The sequence below is a fragment of the Electrona antarctica genome (assembly GCF_951216825.1).
Source record: "Electrona antarctica genome assembly, chromosome: 22".
NCBI lineage: Eukaryota > Metazoa > Chordata > Actinopteri > Myctophiformes > Myctophidae > Electrona > Electrona antarctica.
In genome coordinates this window covers 5238103-5260135 of record NC_136805.1, presented here as the reverse complement: position 1 = coordinate 5260135, position 22033 = coordinate 5238103, and the positions used below count along the sequence as shown (strand labels likewise).

The 22033-nt window shown below is 44.4% G+C and overlaps 2 protein-coding genes across 2 annotated transcripts in view; both read right to left on the bottom strand.

Moving 5' to 3' along the window:
- Nucleotides 1-425: 425 nt before the first annotated feature.
- LOC306915729 (uncharacterized protein) lies at nucleotides 426-12912 on the bottom strand. Its single transcript, XM_079493299.1, has 6 exons — nucleotides 12608-12912; nucleotides 11230-11329; nucleotides 8973-9101; nucleotides 7404-7913; nucleotides 7081-7287; nucleotides 426-5249 (listed from the first exon to the last, which is right to left on the bottom strand). Exons 2-6 carry the CDS (start codon nucleotides 11297-11299, stop codon nucleotides 2797-2799), a joined length of 3369 nt encoding a protein of 1122 aa, XP_079349425.1. The 5' UTR covers nucleotides 11300-11329; nucleotides 12608-12912; the 3' UTR covers nucleotides 426-2796.
- Nucleotides 12913-17986: 5074 nt separating this feature from the next.
- Nucleotides 17987-22033, bottom strand: part of LOC306914775 (monocarboxylate transporter 12-B-like) — a gene marked incomplete at both ends in the record, with an annotated part of 17154 nt that continues 13107 nt past the window's right edge. Inside the window, 5 exon segments of the mRNA XM_079491968.1 lie at nucleotides 17987-18237; nucleotides 19124-19383; nucleotides 20937-21173; nucleotides 21810-21852; nucleotides 21855-22033. The exon segment at nucleotides 21855-22033 is cut by the window's right edge and continues 58 nt beyond it. Of these exon segments, the coding sequence (XP_079348094.1) occupies nucleotides 17987-18237; nucleotides 19124-19383; nucleotides 20937-21173; nucleotides 21810-21852; nucleotides 21855-22033 (970 nt within the window).

Here is a 22033-nt window from a genome sequence, read left to right as displayed (position 1 = left end):
ACTTAGCATTCACACATATACTTTAGAATTTAGATCCTAGTACGTACCCTGTCATACATAGATATTCTCACACACATGTGTAGATATCTTATTTATGTTAATTTTGTTTTGCTTTATTTTTTCCACTGTGTGGAGCGAAGGGTGTGGGTATGTGTCCGGGATTTGCCGATTGCATTCTGTACAGCACCTTGTAAATATTTGTGTCCTTGTATTGTATCTCTTATTTGGACATAAATTATTAAAATGTGTGTGTGTGTGTGTGTGTGTGTGTGTGACTGTGTGTGTGTGTGTGTGTGTGTGTGTGTGTGTGTGACTGTGTGTGTGTGTGTGACTGTGTGTGTGTGTGTGTGTGTTGCTTGTTCTGAAACTGTAAGAAATGGCAGGCCTAATAATAATATTGAAATAAAAAAAGCTTTAATGTGTTTGTATTGTTTGACAAGCACTTATTACACTTGGACAAAACCTAAGAGTATACACATTGTCTAGTTTATGTATTTAGACTTATTTTATTATCACAATAATAATAATAATAATACTTGTCTTCTACAATGTAAGCATAGAGAACATGGTGAACACTTGTTCTATCTTTACTAGGAATGTCCTGATCGGATTGGGTTATCAAAAATCAGAGCCGATCATGTCCTTTTCAAATGATCGGGGAAAATAAATCTGAGATTTTCTTTTTTTATTTCAATAAAATAGTGTCTAAATAGGCTTGTGTCTAATGTAAATCTGCCAAGCAGAGTGCCAAGCAGGGAGGCACAGAGTCTTTGGTATGACCCGGCCGGGGTTCGAACCCCAGCCTTCCAGTCTCAGGGCGGACACTCTAACCACAAGGCCACAGAGCTGGTTTGAAGCATGGACAGGTAAACAAAACTGAACCAATGCATTAACAAAACAACATGCAAAGTATTTTTCCCTCAGTTAACTGATATTTAATAAGTAACATCATTGATGAAGGCTGGATAGCCGAAACGTTTGTCTCCTGCCCAAAATACAAGAATAAATTACTGAAATGCAGTGTGTACGACCCATTACCATTATTTATATATGATATGATTTGAACGGGTAACGCACCTTAAGTCAGAGCACGGTGGTCACATGAAGAGTTATAAGTAAAATCATTAAAATAGTGCCCTATTCAATGGGCATGCAACAAAGCAACATTAACACAGAATGATGATTAAAAACTATAGACTTCTACTAAAACAGTTTCTAGCTTATACAATTTATATGGTGCACATGATCATATAGTTTGGAATACCTCTAGGTAAAGAGACAAGAGTTACCTTTACTTTAGGTAAAAAAGAAAAAAAAAGGTTACTTTACCGTATGATTTTTTAAAACAACATTCCCTGACAATGACGAGATATCTTGTCATTTCATGTTTTATATTGATTTAAGTTAGGTCGCGGTCATATGCTACATATGAATAGGTAAAATGATTTTCCCAGATTCCGATTCTAATCGAAACAAACTTTATTCACGGCTGATAAATGTATGTTTCAAGTGAATTAAGAAAAGATTGCGGGAGATTTTACATAGGACGGTTTTCACTTCCGGTTCACGTCCGGGGAGAATTTCTCCTTCAAAACAAAAGCTCAGAATGAAAAGACCTCGGCAGCGCGTGATTTCTTTCTACGTCCGTGATTAGACATGGTAACGCCCCGCCTGCCTCTGAGGTGGTGGAAAGCCTGGCTGAGGCGAGGTTACATGCTGAATAGTCTGCCGCGAGGTTTTCTTTTCGCAGATAGGTAAGCATGGGATGGGATCAAGGCTATGAGGTTACTCCGTGGTGGGAAATAAATAAATAATACAAGTACGATATAATACAAGAGAATGTCAGCTTGGCACGCGCGACAGTAACTTTTATTTTTTTGTAGAAGAGGCAAACTAATATTGTTTATGCCGCTGGCCTGTTTATTTGCATACATGTGTAAACTTGAAACATTATTGTACTGTAAAAAGGTCTCTTTTCCCTTGATCTTTATCTTTTTAGTATTAGTACTATTAAGCAAACGGTACAAACAATATTGGTTTGCCTCTTCTACAAAAAATAAAGTTACAAGTTACTGTCGCGTGTTGCCATTCTCTTGTACTTGTATTATTTCCCACCACGGAGTACCCTTGCATCTCGGAGGACAGGCAAGACGGGCAGTGTCGGTAGGCCAATCAGAGGCAGGCGGGGCGTTACCATGTCTAATCACGGACGTAGAAAGAAATCACGCCTCGGCAGCAGTGCAAGAATGAATGAATTAATACCTGGCAGGGAATGAGTTAACACGTTGACGGCATAACCCGCGTTCCACGCTATTTAATCCAATATCCAACACTGCAAGGATTGTTTAATTACCTTTGGAGCATAACACCGAAGTATTTGCGCCTTTGATCTGTGAAAACCCGCTAGTAAACACTCCCAGCATTTGTTATTGAGCCGACAAAAAAGCCACTTCCTTGATCCGGGTCACAGACAAAGAGCAAAGCGAGCCAAGATTGTCTCTACCCCCTCGTTCACTTTGTATTGGACTCAGTTTCCCAGAAGCCCTTGCAAGCCGGTGGATGTTTGATTTCCGGTTACGTCATCATAATATGTCACAATGTCCGCGACAAATCCTGGTTTTTATCATAATAATCAAACAACGGCGAATTAAACATATTAAACAAATAGCAGGTTTAGCGTGGCTACAACATGGATTAAATAATTTAGTTTACTTTGATCCTCCCAATGAGGTAATTCATAGTGGACATCTGTGTGTCTTCAGGTGACATTTCTCATGGGACCTCTTGTCAACAAAGTTAGTCGAAAGCTTTTTCTGCAGTGTGGACACGCTGGTGTGCGGTCAAGTGAGCCGAGGAAACGAAACCCTCGTCACAATGTTTACAGTGGAAATGATTCTCTCCAGTGTGGACAAACTGGTGCGCCTTCAAATCATACGACCGAATAAAACTCTTGTCACAGGTTTCACATTTGAAAGGTTTTTCTCCATTGTGGATCAACTCGTGTCTCGCCAGGTTATTTAACCGATTGAAACTCTTGGCACACTGCGAGCAGCGGAAAGGTTTTTCTCCCGTGTGGACGAGCATGTGTCCCTTCAAGTGACCCGGCCGATTGAAGCTCTTGTCGCACAGTTTACAGTGGAAATTCTTTTCTCCGATGTGGATCCGCTGGTGTCTATTCAGGTCCGTTACCCCTTTGAAACTCTTGTCACACTGTGAACAGCTGAAGGGTTTTTCTTTACTATGGACACGCCGGTGTGCCTTCAGCTTGGACGGCTTGTTGAAACTCTTGTCACAATGTTCGCATTGAAAAGGTTTTTCTCCAGTGTGGACGAGCTGGTGAGTTCTCAGACTACTTGAATTAATGAAACTCTTGCCACAATGTTCGCATTGAAAAGGTTTTTCTCCGGTGTGGATACGCTGGTGTTCCTTCAATTGACCCGGCCGAAGGAAAGTCCTGTCACACAGTTCACAACGGAAAGGTTTTTCAGTGTGGACAAGCTGGTGTGTCTTCAGGTCCGCTAAGCCTTTGAAACTCTTGCCACAATGTTCGCATTGAAAAGGTTTTTCTCCCGTGTGGACAAGCTTGTGCGTCTTCAATTGAGCCGACGTAATGAAACCCTTGTCGCACAGTTTACAGTGGAAGGGTTTTTCTCCACTGTGGACAAACATGTGTATCTTCAGGTTACTCGACTGAGCAAAACTCTTGTCACACATTTTACAGCGGAAAGGTTTTTCTCCAGTGTGGACAACCTGGTGTGCCTTCCGCCGAGACGACGTATTGAAACTCTTGTCACACAGTTTACATTGAAAAGGTTTTTCTCCAGTGTGGACACGCTGGTGTTCCTTCATTTGACCCGACCGAAGGAAACTCTTGTCGCACAGTGTACAGTGGAAAGGTTTTTCTCCAGTGTGGATGAGCTCGTGTGTCCTCAGGTGGTGTCTCTGATTGAAACTCATGTCACACAGTTTACAGTGGAAAGGTTTCTCTCCGGTGTGGATACGCTGGTGTTCCTTCAACTGAAATGACCGAATGAACCTCTTGTCGCACAGATTACAGTGGAAAGGTTTTTCTCCGGTGTGGATACGCCGGTGGCTCTTGAGATCACCCGAACCGCGGAAACTCTTGTCGCAATGTTCGCACTGAAAACGCTTTTCTTCAGTGTGGATACGCTGGTGTCTCTTCAGGGCAATTAATCCTTTGAAACTCTTGTCACACAGTTTACAGGAGAAAGGTTTTTCTCCTGTGTGGATATTAAGCTGGTGTGTTTTGAATTGATCTGACCGATTGAAACTCTTGTCACACAGTTTACAGTGGAAAGGTTTTTCTCCGGTGTGGATACGCTGGTGGCTCCTGAGAGCACCCGACTCACGGAAACTCTTGTCACACAGTTTACAGTGGAAAGGTTTCTCTCCGGTGTGGATAAGCTTGTGTCTCTTCAGGACAGTTGACCCACTGAAACTCTTGTCACAGTGATTACAACTATACGGTTTTTCTCCAGTGTGGATAAGCTGGTGCGTCTTCAATTGACCTGGCCGATTGAAACTCTTGTCACACAGTTTACAGGGGAAAGGTTTTTCTCCAGTGTGGACACCTCCACTTGTGTCCCCGCAATCATCTCCGGTGTCAGATTCAGAACAGTGTGAAGAGAGTAGCTTCTCATCACTAGTCGATCGTTGTGATGCGATCCAGTACTTTATATAAGCTTGTGTTTTCATGTGTTCAGTTGAGGTGCTGGCTAGAGGCTCTGTGTCTCTGTTTTCATCATCATCATCATCATCGTCGTCGTCGTCGTCGTCGTCATCATCATCATCATCATCATCATCATCATCATCACCACCACCACCATCATCTTCACTAGTCCACGCTGACCCTTCAGCCTCCCCTGTTGTTTCTAGTAGCTCCTCGTGTTCCTCTTTAATCTGTGGAGGAGACTCTGGTTTGTCCTGGACCAAACTGGAGTTACCCTCCTGATGTTGTGGAGGTTGTGGTTCCTCCTGGACCGGAATGGAGATCCTCTCCTGTTGTTCCTCTTTAATCTGTGGAGGTTGTGGTTCCTCCTGGACCAGACTGGAGATCCTCTCCTTTTGTTCCTCTTTAATCTGTGGAGGAGACTCTGGTTTGTCCTGGACCAGAATGGAGCTACTCTCCTGATGTTGTGGAGGTTGTGGTTCCTCCTGGACCAGACTGGATCTCCTCTCCCGATGTTCAGGGGAAACCTCCTCTTCACACACAGATTGGTGCAGGAAGTCTAGAAAAAAGATACAATGAGAGAAAAATAAAAACATATAGAGACAATGCAACACGTTGCATTGGCAATCATAAACCGCCACCATTGACTCCGGCGCTGCTAGTCTCTCGCGGTAGTCTGCTGACTCACATCAACAGTCTGTCGGCAGACGTGGTTCAAAATATGCATCACTGGCCTACAAGTAGACCAGGAAGCCAGCCAATCATATTTAGTGGGCGGGATTTACATGTGTGCGTTCGCTTGTCGCGGACCAGCCAACTGGCCTGACCTGAACCCCACAGAGAATCTAGGTTGTATTGTCAAGAGGAAGGTGTGAGACATAAGACTGAACAATTCAAATGAATTTACGGCTGTTATCAAAGCAAACCTGGGCTTCCATAACACCTCAACAGTACCACAGGCTGATCACCTCCATGCCACGCCCCATTGATTAAATAATTTCTTCAAAAGTAGCCCAGACCAAGTATTAACTGCATACATTAATATACTTTTCAGATGGTCGACATTTCTCGTTTAAAAAAACATTTTTTTAGTGGTCTCGTAAAATATTCTAATTCATTGAGATAGGATTTTTTGATTTTCATGAGCTGTACGCCATAACCATCAAGATTAAAACAAAAAAAGGTTTTAAATACTTCACTTTATGCACAATGAATGGAGAATATATGAAAGTTTCACTTTTTGAATTATATTACAGAAGAAAATGAACTTTTACAAAATATTCTAATTCAGTGAGATGGAGCTGTAGGGTATATTAGGGCCAGGACTTTAATGCGTTAATTATGATGAATTAATTACAGAAAATGTACGCATTTTAATCGCACTTGTGTTTGTTTTCACTGCGGAATGTTTCTCACAGGACGAGTTTCATAACCTGACTCCGCCAGATGGGGCAGCAGAGAGTACACTGGGTTCCCCCCTCCTGCTCCCATCCAAGGACAGTCTAAGAAGGATGAGACGCGAAGACCGTACGGGCGACGCCATGTTGCTTTGGAAGGAAAAAAACATGCGCAGTTGAGACCAAGGAAGCTGAACGCGGAAGTGTTGGCTGCATATAGCCCATTGCGCATGTTTTTTTCCTTCCAAAGCAACATGGCGTCGCCCGTACGGTCCTCGCTTCTCGTCCTTCTTAGACTGTCCTTGCTCCCATCTGGGAACGCTCAGGCAGACTTGATGCCCGGCCACAAAACGGCCTGGCCAATCAGCAGCAGCTATCCAGCCTCTAGCTGCTGCTGATTGGCCAGGCCGTTTTGTGGCCGGAGTCAGGTTACGAGTTTCATGCCGCGGACCGAAAATATCGGTGCACCAACCAGCCTGGCTGCATTGCTGCCTCAACCCAGTGGAATGCACTCCCCAAAACTCCCCAGCTAGCTCATTCCACTGTTATTATTAGTTTTCTCATGCCCCCCCCCCATGTAAAGCACATCGCGAGACATGGTCAAAGCTTTTCCGGGGGTCCCCACCAAGGGGGTCCCCACCAAGGGGGTCCCCACCCAAAAACGTTGAGAACCCCTGCTCTAAACAAACATAAAAACTCCCATAGACTTGGCTGCCTTATGAGCGCCCGTCCAAAACATATTCTGCCCAAGTCAAAAAGTTTACTTTCTGCGCAAGTCCTTTTGGAACATACCAAGCATTCCAAGCAGGCTCAGGACATAGAATGTAACAAGCATTCTCATTGGCTGAGGACATAAGCAGCAGTATTACGAGAGTAGAGTACTAGTGTTAGACACAAATGACAATTTGACCAAAGAAATACCGTAGCCAATTATGCTACAAGGCTAACAGCATGCAAGTGTGTATGAACGTGCCGCCATGGAGCAAAGCTTACCTGGTGGTTTGGGCACCTGTTTAGGGATCTCCTCGATGCACGTCCCACTGGAAGGAGACCCCCGGGCAGGCCAAGGATGAGATGGAGGAACCATATCTCCGAAATCTGCCGGGAACGCCTCAGGATCCCCCGGAATGAAGTTACGAATGTTGCTCTGGAGAGGGAAGTCTGGAGCTCTCTGGTGGAGCTGTTGCCCCCGCAACCCGACTACAGATAAGCGGTTGAAGACGGATGGATGGAGTTAGACACAAATGTAAATTTCTGACCTCAGCCAATCATGCTACGAGGCTAACGACATGCAGGTGTGTATGACCGGAGCTTACCTGCGGGCAGGTAGGAGGTGCCGTTGTACGCGGGCGGGTAGTCCTGAGGCCAGGCGGAGCTGTAGCGCATCGCATCCTGAGCCACGGCCGCTAAGGCCTCCAGTCCGAGGTCCGGGCCCAGGGCCCCCGCCCCCCAGGGCTCCGGTTCGGTCTTCAGGTAAGGTCCCGGCTCGGCGGGCCGAGAGGAGTCGTAGGGAGGCTCCGGTCCCGAGTACTTCTCAGCGTAGCGCTGGAGCAGGGAAGAGGCGCCGCGCTCCTCCGATGCGTCATCGCTGGCCCACGGGTAGCCGCTGGCAGGGGGGCAGCGGGCACCGCTGGCGGGGGGCCCGCGGGCACCGTGCGGGTCGGCGTGGCGCTTGAGCAGGGAAGAGGCGCTGAGCGCCGACACGTCGTCGCTGGCCCACGGCGACATATCGTAGCCGGGGGTCCGGCGGGCGCCGTGCGGGTCGCCGTAGTGGCCACCAGGGGGCGCCGTGGTGTGCTGCTCGGCCCACGGGGACGGGAACCGATCTGACAGACCACAGGAGAATTAAACCCTAGCCTAGACCAGTGTGTCTTCAACAGGTCTGACAGACCAGATAAGAGGATAATTAAACCACTTGATCGTTGAGTAGTGGAGTTACTCAAGGCTCTATGCTAGTACCCTCTCTGTTTTTGCTCTACGACTATGTTAACCTATTAACCCATTTAGACCTGACGACAATTCTACGAAATGCCTTCTAAATCCTGACAGTTTTCTGAAAAACCCTTGTATCTCAGTGGTTGTCAAACTATTTCATGTAAAGGATCCCCGAAATTATATGAAATTTGGCCGCCGACCCCCATCTGGAAATATGTGTTTCCAGGGACCCCCCAGAAGCAAAGATTTGAGTTAAAAACATTCAAAGATTTGCACCACATTTTCACGATTTTTCGAAAATAGCAGATCTACAAGCTCGTAGCGCGGACTAGATCTGCTATTTTCCACGATTCCAAGGTTTTATTATCAATTTGCTTCTTGCAGTCTGTTTATACTCCTATAGTATATAGTAGTTCACGTGCGCTTCATGAGGTTTCTCAGATAAAGCATTGGTTGATGTGTGTTAAATCGTATGTCTTTAAAAGCGTAATTTATACTTGTGCATTCTGAGAACGGTTTAGGCCAATAACACATCGTCTTTGATGATTGAGGGTAGGACGTTTGGAAAGGACCATTTACAGTTCTTCCAATTACCACATATAATGTTTAACCCTTTTAGACCTGAGAACGATTCTACAAATGCCTTCTAAATCATGACAGTTTTCTGAAAAACCCTATGTTTCTATGTCAGTGGTTCTCAACCTTTTTCATGTCAAGGACCCACAGAATTATCTGTATTTGGCCGCGGACCCCCATCTGAAAATATGTAGTTCCAGCGACCCCCCCCCCCCCCAGAAGCAAAGATTTGAGTTAAAAAAGTTCACTGTGAAAGAATATATTCCATTTTCATGATTTTTCCAAAATAGCAGATCTACAAGCTTGTAGATCTGCTATTTTCAATAACTAAAGTTAAAACACCAGGCCCAGAGTTAGTATTTACCAGTATTTACCAGTATTTCCAGAGAAGCCACTGCTGGTGTACGCCTCCTGTTTAATGGTGCCAGGCGCAGAGGTCTGGGTGGATGTTTGCCGTTGGACCGTCTCTCCATCTCCATTCGAAGAGACATCATGTCTCATTTCTGCGAAAGGAATAAAGACAAAAATGTTAGGATACATGCCAGCCTGGCTGTCACCCACCCGGAGACATATTCATTAGTAACTAAGTGTTGTGATTTATGCTTGACTCAGTGGCGAAACACTCATCTACGTAAGCATATTGATATCCATGATAAGATGACCATCCACTACTACTGTATCAGAGAGACTGACTGTATGTGCAAAATGATATGAGATGCCATGCTCTGTTCATTCCGTTCTTATCCTCGTTTCCATATCTGCTAGGCACGTCATATATCCGCTGTTCATACTGTATATATTTCTCTGTGTGTCTAATAAACTAGAATGTATGTCCAATGTGGCCTGGTGTTGACATATGTGACCAGATTTGACTGAGAGCCTGCCATCGTGCAGCCTCCAGCTTTTCACACAAGTTAACACCATGGAGGCCCGGGGTGGAGATCTCCGTCAAGTTCAAGGTCATGGTCAAGTGCCCAAGCCGGAGATTGATAAATAGGACGGAGATTAATGATATCAAAACCGATCACGTCGCTCCACAGCCTAGGAGCGCTTGTTGCCCAATCCGATGACGTGTCAAACAGTGACACGTCATCGAAAATGTTCCCTGTCTGTTTAGCTGACGAAAACGAAAATCTTAAAAACGTTCATAACTCCCGATCTAAATCATCCCGTCTAATTCTGAAAAAGATCCTGTGTTTGACGGCCTTCCGCGGTCCAGTCGCTAGTCGCGATAGATTTATTCTTACCTCCCGTTGTTGTCGATCGACTCTAGAGTGGTGTGGCTATTGTTAGCTGCTACACAGCCATGCACAACAACTTCCGGTGCGCCGGTAAAAGTGGTCCGGGCTCTATAAATGATGTGCACATGTATTAAATGGATTAAATGGGTCCGGGAAAGCAAGGTGTTAATAGCACCGGCAGACTCTTCAGAGATGAAATTGACAGAGCTGAAATTGACATGTAAATATGAAATAAATGCCTAAACGACTAGGTAGCTAGGTGTAATGTTAAGAGTCCACAGAAGTGAACCTTTCAAGCCTGTTTTCTCAACTTGCTGTTTTCTGCAAGACATTCTACAGTAGAAGCCATATCTCCAAAACTGGTGGGTCGGACTGAACAACCAATATGTCAATTTGAAGCTATGCTTACCTGCTTTCATGACATGAAAAAACGAAAATGGAAAAAAAGTCCAATGATATAGCCCCAGTCACAATTGGTCACACATTATGTTCTCTGCACGGATCACCCCGTATTCAGTCAAAGTTGGCACTGTGTGCAGTGCAAAAGGCCATATAACCAGAAACAATTATCCAGACTATGGAAGTGCATACCTGTCCAAATTCTAAATAAAAGGATTCTACTGTCCTAGCAGATTATTTATTTTATATTTCTAGTATTATAAGAAAAATCACACCCGTGTGAACTGAGTGGTGTAAGGTCTTATATAGACTGATCAGCTGTGGAAATCACACCCGTGTGAACTGGGTGACCATAGCAACCGTGCTAATTTTTTGCGAACAGACAGACAGACAGACAGACACGTAAACTAACAAAGCCAGTCGTAGGAGTGGTTTACACCACTCAAAAAGTCCTTCTGCACACATACAATGGACAGGTGCGTCGGATAACTGGAACTAAGAAGTAGAGAAAAAAATCACACCTGTGTGAACTGAGTGGTGTAAGGTATTATATAGACTGATCAGCTGTGGTCTGACGTAATGTCTGACGTAATGAAATCACACCAGTGTGAACTGAGTGACCATAGCAACCATTCTCATTTTTGTTGGTACGAACAAAGACGTGGACACGTAAACTAACAAAGCCAGTTGTTGGAGTGGTTTACACCACTCAAAAAAAGAATCCTGCACACTGTCTTCACTTGAGTTCAGATTTATTGAGCGTTTTTATTACGTTTTGGTCGTCATCATGCCTGATGAAGGTCTGACGACCGTAACGTTGCTCAATAAATCTAAACTCAAGTGAAGACAGTGTGCAGGATTATTTTTTCTCTATATTTCTAGTATTACCGTTATAATACAAATACAATCATTTGACTGCCAATAGTGCGGCTAGCCACTGTTGCATCATGTGACAATTAACACCTTGAAGTTGGAAGAGAGAGAGACTTACTGAGGTCTGGCTGGTCTTCATGTTCCTCCTGTTTCATTGAAACGGGTCTGGCTGGGTCTGGAGAGTTCATCTGCACCTGCTGCTGTCTGGACTCCAGAGTCTAGAAAGAAAACATTTATCCTCCTGTTGAGTAATGACTTGTCCATTGGGCGACTTTTCACAGAGGACTTCCTGAATATGCCATTATAATTAATACAATAAATTTTCACTTCAACAGCTTTTGCAGTCTTTAATATGGTGTGGAAAACGTATTGCTATCTAAATGTAATTCTCTCTCCAGTAGAAGATATTCTCTCTTTAAAAAGGTAGGCCTACGACCCCTACGTAGATTTTTTTCTTTTTTTAAAAAAAAATTCAATTATTTAGTAGTAGTAGGTTGGTTTATTTTGGTCATAAAATGAACATTAAATGTATTCATTTGATCAATTTTCTTTCTCGCAACTTATGGAAAGACCAAAAAGGTTCAGGCTGAAGCCAATCAGGAGGGAAAAAAGTGATATTTTGAGTAAACGTTATTATATGGTTATAGCATTACTTTGTCATGATTTGTGCAAATGCCTACTACTACTACTACTACTACTACTAGTTACTAAATAATAATAATGATATGCAAATGATATGCTGCCTACTACTACTACTAATAATAATTATAATGATATGCAAATGATATGCTGCCTACTATTACTAATAATAATAATAAGCACTTGTTGTCCTGTTTTGCATTTGCACATAATGAGGCAGCAGCACGATCGACCGTTAATAAAAACGAGTGCTTCCAAACTCCAACACTTAGAAAAAGAATCACCTGCAGAGAATTTCTTGACAGAAAGTAGCTCATAACATGTTTACGGTGGATTTTTATTAAACAAAAGCTCGGCAGATTGAAAGAGGATAATTCAAGCTTGGACTATAGCTGCAATGTTTGTGAGTTTAACGTTGTTTAAGACAAGCAGATCAATCAGTCAATGGAGGGTATTGCTAGCCTGGCTAATAAGCCAGACCAAATCAGCCATTGGCAAAAAAAAGTGCCTGTCTGGCTTATTAGCCAGGCTAGGGTATTGCAACTCTAGATTCATCCAATTGTAAACAAATCTAGAGTTGCAAATTGCGGCTAACACAGTCCCATAGCCTTAAAGCAGCAAAGGGCATTAGGGCTACTACGGACCAGAGCTATGCTGCTGCCTAAATAATAATAATAATGATGATTATGAAAACAAATTATATGCTGCCTACTAATAATAATAATAATGAAAACATTGTTTTCTTTTTTCAGGTAAACTGTTCAGGTTCACCTAAACAGTGAAATGCCAGTTTTCTTTCAGGCCAGCACTCCAACTAAGTTACGTTCTTATTGTATATAAACAAAACAAAAACATACCTTCTTCTGGCAGAGAACACACTGTTGCTGCACCTCCAACCAACGTTGGTACTTGAGTTGAAACTAGCTTAGCATTAGCGTTAGCATACGAAATAAACAAACTTCGTGTGTAAATAAATACCTCCCGTTTTCATAACGAGACGGTCTGTCGCTCTTTACACAAAGACACAAGTTATACGAATAAATGTTTGTCCCATAGAGTTATATATAATCGGTTTGTTAGCTACAAACTTCTATTAACAGAGTTTCTGTTAATCACCGTTCACTCTCTCTGCTCTGCTTGCCTGGTGTTTCCACCCGGACGAGCAAGAGGGACGGGCAAGGAATGTGTCCGTCTCTTTCTCTCGTCCGAGTTGAAACACATTTTCGGCATAAAGTTCCGGCATAAAACCGCAGTGAGCTGTGGCCGGGGCCAAGCATAAAACCCATAAATGCTCGTTTAGATTTAGATCATAAAGTAACAGTAGACACGATTGTAAAAACAAGAAAGAATATAACTTCAAATTAATTAATAATAATGAACCATGAATTTCAACGTGTTTTTAATATATATAGTAGTAGAGCTGCCATTGAGCGGCTCAATGGGAGCCCCATTATTTCTCAAATTTGAAAGCACTATATATTTCTAAAACTATGAAACATTTCAAAGATTCCTTTTCAGGCAAACATGTCCACCGTAAGATGAACCTAAATAGGTTTGAATTGGGTTTCTAGGTGTAAGTATGTAGGCCAAAGTTTGTGCTATTGCATTGTGCGTATAAGTTAAATAACTCAGAAACCTTCGTCACGCTTTTTAGTCACGCTTTTCGTCACGCTTTTTCGTCACGCTCCATAGTCAGACCATGGACTATAGCCCATGGTCTCGGACGGCATACTAGTGTATGTCATTTTTCATGGTTTTCAACGATACAAATTATGAAAATAATGCTTCTGTCGTTTTTTGACATATACAGGCTATCTTGTTTTTCATGGTTTGACGTTAAAAATGATGAAAATCATGCTTTTCGCCGACACACTATAGTAGGCTATGTTGTTTTTCAACGATAAAACATATGAAAATAATGCTTTTTGACGACATACATTTTTCAATGTGTTTGCATGTGTGTAAAATGTACTCAGAATGCATATAAACTAAATAAATACACCAAAACGAAAAGTCACCATTCAGTATAGGCTGTCTTGTGTAACGACCATCAGTCATTTATCATGGTTTAATATGAGAAACCATGAAATCATGAAAATCAATATTATATCACATAAATTCTGTTGTCATCTTACATGATCATGGTGAAAAGATGAGTTTTTGAGTGGTGTAAACCACTCCTACAACTGGCTTTTGTGTGCAGAAAAAAATGAGCATGGTTGCTATGTTCAAAATAATTTCTGACGTAATGAAATCACACCCGGGTGAACTGGATGACCGTTTTTTTTAAATATTGTATCGTGGTTAACATAAGTTGACAAATTAATTCATGAAGAAGTAGGCTATATTCATTTTTTATTGGATGATATACGACGACAAGAGCGACCCTCACTTCACACGGGTGTGATTTCTTTGTACTACTAGAGCGGTGCCTGTTGGAGCCTCTACAGGCACTGGCCTACTTGGAACGATGCAAGTTGGAAATACATGCCACACCCTGATATTATGTCTGTGTGCCTTTTATGCCTATATAGACTGGGACATACTGGAGTTCTTTGTCAGGCATGCCCAAATATGGAGTCTATGCAGACGTCAGAATGATGTCAGAACAGGCCAGCTCCATATATGGACACTGCAGGCAGTGGCCCTGTCCAGAGCCCGGGCAGAGGCCTTTTGTAGCGGTTCTGGACAACCGTGGGTCCGACCGACTCGACACCGGGCAGTGCACTCCCTGTGGTGGGGTGGAACACATGTGTTGAATTTGAAGTCGTCGGTGGGGCGAACGCTTCTCGAGTTACGTGGATTACAACCGTACACACACAAAGACAGACAGAGACTTGGTGCATTTATAGTCAAATAGTATGTAGTTTTTCATGGTTTGATGAAAAAAGATTATTTATCGTTGAAAACCATGAAAAACGACATACTATAGTTCGTATATTGTCGAAAAGCATGATTTTCATATTTTTTTGTGAAAAACGACATAGCCTATACTATACTATATAGTATGTCGTTATTCATGATTTCAGTTTTTTTTTTATTGTTGAAAACCATGAAAAATGACATAGCCTACCCCTGCCCCTGGACACTGGCTCCTTTGACCCTGTCCACAATCTGCTCCATGATAAGCACTGCAGCCTGATGGAGGGGAAAGGAACTGGTTGGAATAACGTGTTCCTTCCACGCTCTACGTCCAACCAGGGAAACTCCCCCCTGTCAGGTGTAAAGGATCAACTTGGACACTCAGGCATGAAGGAAGCATGAGTTCAAGTCCGTTGCTCTCCCCATGTCCCCCATATATGGGGACTAGGTTGGCGGAGGGTGTGTAGAGCCCAGGATCACATTAGATAATTGACACAGGGGTGAAAAATGGGTTACAAAATCGTGGGATAAAAAATTATAAAAAAAAAAAAGATAAGCACTGCAAACCTCGCACCTGGGGGGGGGGGGGTGCGCCATTTTGAATGTAATAATAAGGATGGGAACAATAGGAATTTTCTTTTCATATCACTTGACTGAAGCCCTGTTACTGTCAAAGCTGTTTATTTATAGAAGCCGACATGTAAAAAGAAAAAAAAGAAAAGGAGAAAAAAAGGAAAATACAATTTCTGTTCTTATTTTCCATAACATACATGTTGATGTGTTCATTAATAGCCTACAGTATTCACACCTCAATTTCTCACAATCATAATTAACCACAGCTATAAAGTTATAAAAAAGGCACACTGGTGGCGGTCTTGTAACAAAGGCCTAGATACTGTGGCACAATGTTGCCTATACTTATAAGACTAGAGTTAGCTCACTGAGCTAAGACTGAAGGGTGACGTTGTGTGTTCACGTCCCACAAAATAACAAACCAACCAACACTCGACTACACAGAGTTGTGTATATTGCCGCCGTCAGGTGGAAAAGCTTATTTGTCCCAAACGTTTACTTTTTCATATCATGTTTGATCAATCATTGATTATTGTATTCCAACTTGGAACAATGGAAGTAATGTAGTATAAGTTCCTATTTATTTTATCGGTACCACAACAAAAACTAAAAGGTTTTAATGAATGAAATAGTGACTTTGTTATTACATTGGGTTTTTTTTTATATTAATGACTATATTAGCATTTAAAAATGTGAGTGTTTTGCCAATTATTTGGGGGCCCCCTTGCAATACATTCATGGCCCACCAGTGGGCCCGCCCCCCCGCCCGCAGGTTGATAACCATTGCTTTAAAACGGGCAACATAATGGTCCTGAAAAATGGTCCTGCACTTTCATCAACAGCCATGTGGAGGTGCCCTTGAGCTAAACATAGACCTTCTCCCTGAGAGCTTGCTACTGTAGCCTGTAGGCATCTGTCAGTCTCACTGCCAGTGGTGTGGGTGACCGTGGGAAAAGTACAAAGATATATTAAATTCCCTACTAAGTAAAGGTAGCAATACCACTATAAAGGCCTACTAAATACTTTTATAAAAGTTTTACTTGAGTAAAAGTAAAAGTACAAAGGTTTTGGCATCAAAATATATAGTTTCAGTACCGAAGTAGAAGTACTCGTAGATTGGCGATTCAAAGATTTTCAAAAACTTTCATGATTTTACCAAGAAGAAATAGCAGATCTACAAGCTCATAGAGCTTGTATTTAATGGGTTAAAATATCAGAGAGGTTCCGTGTAGAAGCCTCAGTGAGCACATTGTATATCATTGCTGTCGGGTGGAAACCTTGGATGTCCAAAGCTGTGTACTTTTCAGAGTAGAAAAGTAGAAAAACCCTGTGTTGACCCTGTGTTCAGATGGATCCCAATGCAGTCGTCATTAAAGTCACAAGCTCTTAATGCTTTTCACTTCCCACAGACTTAACCACTTTCACTTCTTTCAAGATGAGCAAAAATAACAGATCTACAAGCTCACGCCGCAGATGGTGGAGCTTGTAGATCAGCTTTTTTTCCTGCTGCTTTTAATGCGGCGTTATGCAAAGTAAGACATTACCGGTAATTTTTTACATAATGAAACACAAATGCCCCATAGAGGCCTGCTTTACACTGGCAGCCAAATCTAGCCTGAATCTAGCCTGAATTAGATCTGTGCCACATCCAGATTGGAATCTGATTTGGAGATCTGGCTCAGTCGGAACGCAACAACCTGATCTAAATCAGATTCCATGTGACTTGAATGTGACTTCTGTGCGTTTAGACTTATTTAAACAAATCAGATTCCAATCTGGATGTGGCACAGATCTGATTCAGGCTGGATTTGGCTGCCAGTCTGAACACGCAGATCAGATCTGGTCACTTGCAAACGGCAGTGTGAATGGTCGGGCCAAAAGATCAGATTTGAGAAATAAATCAGATTTGAATCAGATTTGACTGGATGTGACTGCAGGTTGAAATATGGGCATGCAAACGCTTCTGCCTGACAGCAACGGTATTATATATAGCCCCTTTTCCACAGAAGGTATACTTTTCCCGGAACTCAGGAGCTCTCGTTCAATAACCCAAGACCTTGTTTCAACCATTGGTGGACAGTATACTGTAAGTACATTTACTCAAGTACTGCACTAAAGTAACATCTTGGAGCATTTGTTTTTCGTTTTCTTGCAAGCTGGTGACTTTGACTCAACTTAATTTTAAATAGAAATAGCCTATTGTAACTTTGACAACATTGTATTTCTAGGAAGGGACTCCTAGTAGCAGATCTAATACACGCTCCCAACACGTCACAGTGCAACAGTAAATAGAACAAAATGATGGCTTCAACTTGCATGGTGTCAGCAGCATAGCATACAGGGCATTCCTGGAGGTGCAGTGGCTGGGGGAGTGTCTGTGCATGAGTGATGTGGAAACACAAACGCACTCCAGGAACTATTTTAGTTCCCGGACCTTGCAGTTCCTTGACGTTTTAGTTCCTCTCGCTGTTCCAGGAGCGTTTTTGATTCATTTATCGACAGTCTTTGTACTGAATAATGGAAGCACAGCCTCCAATATGCACTGGCGTTTACTTTGCTTGACTGATGGCCAGCTGGACCAATCATGAGTCACCACACTGTCCACCAATATGCTTTGGTATTGGTCAAAAACAAAATACGAAAATAACAAACGCAGATTCATCATAATATCCAACGGAAAGAAGCATGTTTGATTTGAAGGCTGCCGCTTAGCCAATCATGAATCAAATCAACGTCCTCCAATTGGTTTTGGCATTGTGAACGAAAAAAATAAAAAGAATAATGAGAATAATTCAGTCCTACTAACTAATTACAGGACTGACAGCCGATATGGCGTCCTTGTTGATGGTGATGTAGCATTCCCGTTGGTCGGGCAGACCAGGGGTCAGGGCCTTGAGGTCCTTAGTGTCCACGGCAACCGGGCTCTGTGCCATCGTCCGGCGACAGTGGCGTACCCCGGCGACCGCGGCGATGACCACGGAGCTGGTCAGCAGCGCAAAGCCACTCAGGAAGAAGGTGGACGTGTAACTTCCCGTCACATCAACCAACCAACCTGGAGAGAGAGAGAGAGAGAGAGAGAGAGAGAGAGAGAGAGAGATGGAATGTTCAAAACCCCGTAACACCTCTGTGCACGTCACAATGTCTGACAGGACATGTTCAAAGATTACCAGCTGTGAACTAAACGCACTCGCGTTTCAACCTGTAGTCACTGATTGACCACAACCTCTGCCTTGCCAAGAGGACAGTAGTCCTGACTGACCTGGACTACGCGGACGACATCAGCCTGCTCTCCGACCACGTGGAACAAGCTCAGGAGCTCCTGAACAGAGTTGAGGCAAGGTTTGCCTTCGGGCTGAATGCCAAGAAGGCTGAAGCTATCAACTATAACACCCCTTCGACACATCCACCTCACCCTAACCCTAACCTCCCACGGGGCAGCACACCTAAACCTAACTTTAACACTCTCCCAACCCTTAACGCACCCCTCACCAACCTTAATCCAGTCGTCTTAACGCACCCCTCACCAACCTTATGTCTAACCAATGCTATGTCTAACCAAAGGATGCCTTCCACCAACGCACAGGCATCGGTCACGAGGACGTCCCACATTAACATAATGTACTCAAGAAAGACGCAGGAGCGCAAAGCACCAACGAGCTGGCCAGGTGTATGGAGATCGACTGGAAGATGACCGGAAGAAACGATGGAGGGCATGTTTTAGTTTCATACTCAACACAATGAGCACATATAATTGAACATCTCTCTCTCTCAAACACACACGAGCAAGCACGCACGCACGCACACACGCACGCACGCACGCACGCACGCACGCACGCACGCACGCACGCACGCACGCACGCACGCACGCACGCACGCAGACACAGACACAGACACACACACACACACACACACACACACACACACACACACACACACACCTCCTATCGGGGGGCTGAGTAGGTAGGGCACGGCGTGCAGGAAGTAGACCACGCCGAGCGCCGAGGACAGGTAGGCGGTCCCCACCAGGTCAGAGGTCACCACGGGGATGAGCGCCACGTAGGCGCCGTCGAAGTAGCCGTAGAGCGCGGAGAACGGCAGCAGCAGGGCGAAGGACTGCAGCAGGGGAGTGAAGAGACAACACAGGCCCTCCATGGCCACCGAGAAGGAATACCACGAGAGACGGTGCGGCTTCAGACACCTGGGAGAGAGACAGAGAGAGAGACAGAGGGTTAGGGTTAGGGTTAGGGGAGTGAAGAGACAACACAGGCCCTCCATGGCCACCGAGAAGGAATACCACGAGAGACGGTGCGGCTTCAGACACCTGGGAGAGAGACAGAGGGTTAGGGTTAGGGTTAGGGGAGTGAAGAGACAACACAGGCCCTCCATGGCCACCGAGAAGGAATACCACGAGAGACGGTGCGGCTTCAGACACCTGGGAGAGAGACAGAGGGTTAGGGTTAGGGTTAGGGGAGTGAAGAGACAACACAGGCCCTCCATGGCCACCGAGAAGGAATACCACGAGAGACGGTGCGGCTTCAGACACCTGGGAGAGAGACAGAGAGAGAGACAGAGAGAGAGAGAGAGAGAGAGAGACAGAGAGAGAGAGAGAGAGACAGAGAGAGAGACAGAGAGAGAGAGAGAGAGAGAGAGACAGAGAGAGAGAGAGACAGAGAGAGAGAGAGAGACAGAGAGAGAGAGAGAGAGAGAGAGAGAGAGAGAGAGAGAGAGAGAGAGACAGAGACAGAGAGAGAGAGAGAGAGAGAGAGAGAGAGAGAGAGAGAGAGAGAGAGAGAGAGAGAGAGAGAGAGAGAGACAGAGACAGAGACAGAGACAGAGACAGAGACAGAGACAGAGACAGAGACAGAGAGAGAGACACACACACAGAGAGGGGAATGGGGGGCAGAGAGAGAGAGAGAGAGAGAGACACACACACACACACACACACAGAGAGGGGAATGGGGGGCAGAGAGAGAGAGAGATGGAAAGAAAGAGAGAGCAGATACAAAGGAGCGGGGGAGAATGACAGACAGATAGACACAGAGAATGCAATAAGAAAAACGTAACCATGTGATGATGAAGCTATTTTAACAAGTTAATCCTACATTTCAAACTTCAAAGAGCTTAAAGGAGTCGTTCGCAAGGATTTTATGTATTTGGCCACGGACTCCCATCTGAAAACATGTTGTTCCAGGGAACCCCCCAGAAGAAAATATCCGAGTTAAAAACGTTCACTGTGAAAGAATATATATATTCGTTCACTGAATTTTCAATTCACTTTTTTGTTAATCATTAAGAATATAGCAGATCTACAAGCTTGTAGTGCGGCACCGGGTACAGTGCTACAAGCTTGTAGATCTGCTATTTTTCAACAGCTTTTTAGAATAATGGTTAATGTGGTTCAAAAGCTAATGTTACACAGGCGTGTCCCTCAGGTCTTAAAGGGGCATTCCACTCATTTTCAACATTTTACTATGTCATTAATGTACCTTAGAGCTGTTGTGTGGAAATAATAAAAAAGTCCCCCCATTCTGTGTTTCCTAGAACTAGAGGTCTGAAAAAAATCATCATCATCAATCATCAATCATCAAAAAATCATTTTTTTCATAATTACAGTTCTAGGAAACACAGAATGGGGGGACTTTTTTATTATTTCCACACAACAGCTCTAAGGTATATTAATGACATAGTAAAATGTTGAAAATGGGTGGTTTTCCCCTTTAATCGATTAAGTGACATTTTTGTCTACGTTACCTCCTGTCCGTCAGCCATCCGAACGTGATGTTCCCCACGATGCTGCTCACGCCCAGTATGGACATGAGGAAGGCGGCCTGCGTGTGCGTGAGGCCCACGCTGAGCGCGTACGGCACCAGGTAGACGAACGGGAGGCTGCAGCCGCTCGCCAGGAACAGGAAGGACAGCGCCAGGCCCAGGAAGTCCGGCAGCAGCAGGAAGCCGAACTCGCGGCTGGACAGCAGGCAGGAAGTGATGCTGAAACGCCGCCGCGCCATTGGCTGGCTGCTCGGCGGCAGCAGAGGCTGCGGCGACGAAGGCGTTGTCGGCGACGAAGGCGGGACGACGTAAGAGTCTTCGCTCGCACTTCCTGCTTTTGGAGCAGAGTCGAAGCGGTTAGACCAGTGGTTCTCGAACCTTTTTTCATCTCAAGGACCCCTAAAACACATTCTCTGCCGGCATGTTTTCGGGGGACCTCAGTAGCCCTTGCCAGGCGAAAACTACAAGTCACGGGTCCTGTTGACCGGCCATCTTAATAACCGGAAGTAAGAGCCGCATCCTGTCCGCTGCTCAATCGGGTCCCAAACTAGCATGCAAGATGATAATATGCTAACCGGAGCGATCCGCGAGTGTTTCATTGCCATCTAAGATCATACTTCTCATTGCACCAAATCTGAGCATTAATTCCGAGACATACTCCGCTAAAGATCGCGGCCATTATGGGACTCTATGGCGATCGGATGTAGCACAGGATGTAGCACAGGATGTAGCACAGGATGTAGCACAGGGTAAAGCCTATTGTACTACTATTCTACTGTAAATGATTTCAGCTGAGACTTATTAATCAACCACATGAACCCTATTAAAATATATTAAAAAAGATCCCGTCCTCACCGAGTAGCCCCTCGTCCGTTGCCTCCACCTCCTCTCGCTTGGCGCCGGCGACGGGCCGGAGCAGGGCTCCGCACACGCACAGGTTGGCCACCAGGCCCGACAGGATGAGCAGCGCGCCGCGCCACGTGTAGTAGTCGATCAGGAGCTGCACCACCGGCGCCAGGACGAAGGTGCCGATGCCCGAGCCGGACATGGCGATGCCGTAGGCCAGGGCCTTCCTCTCG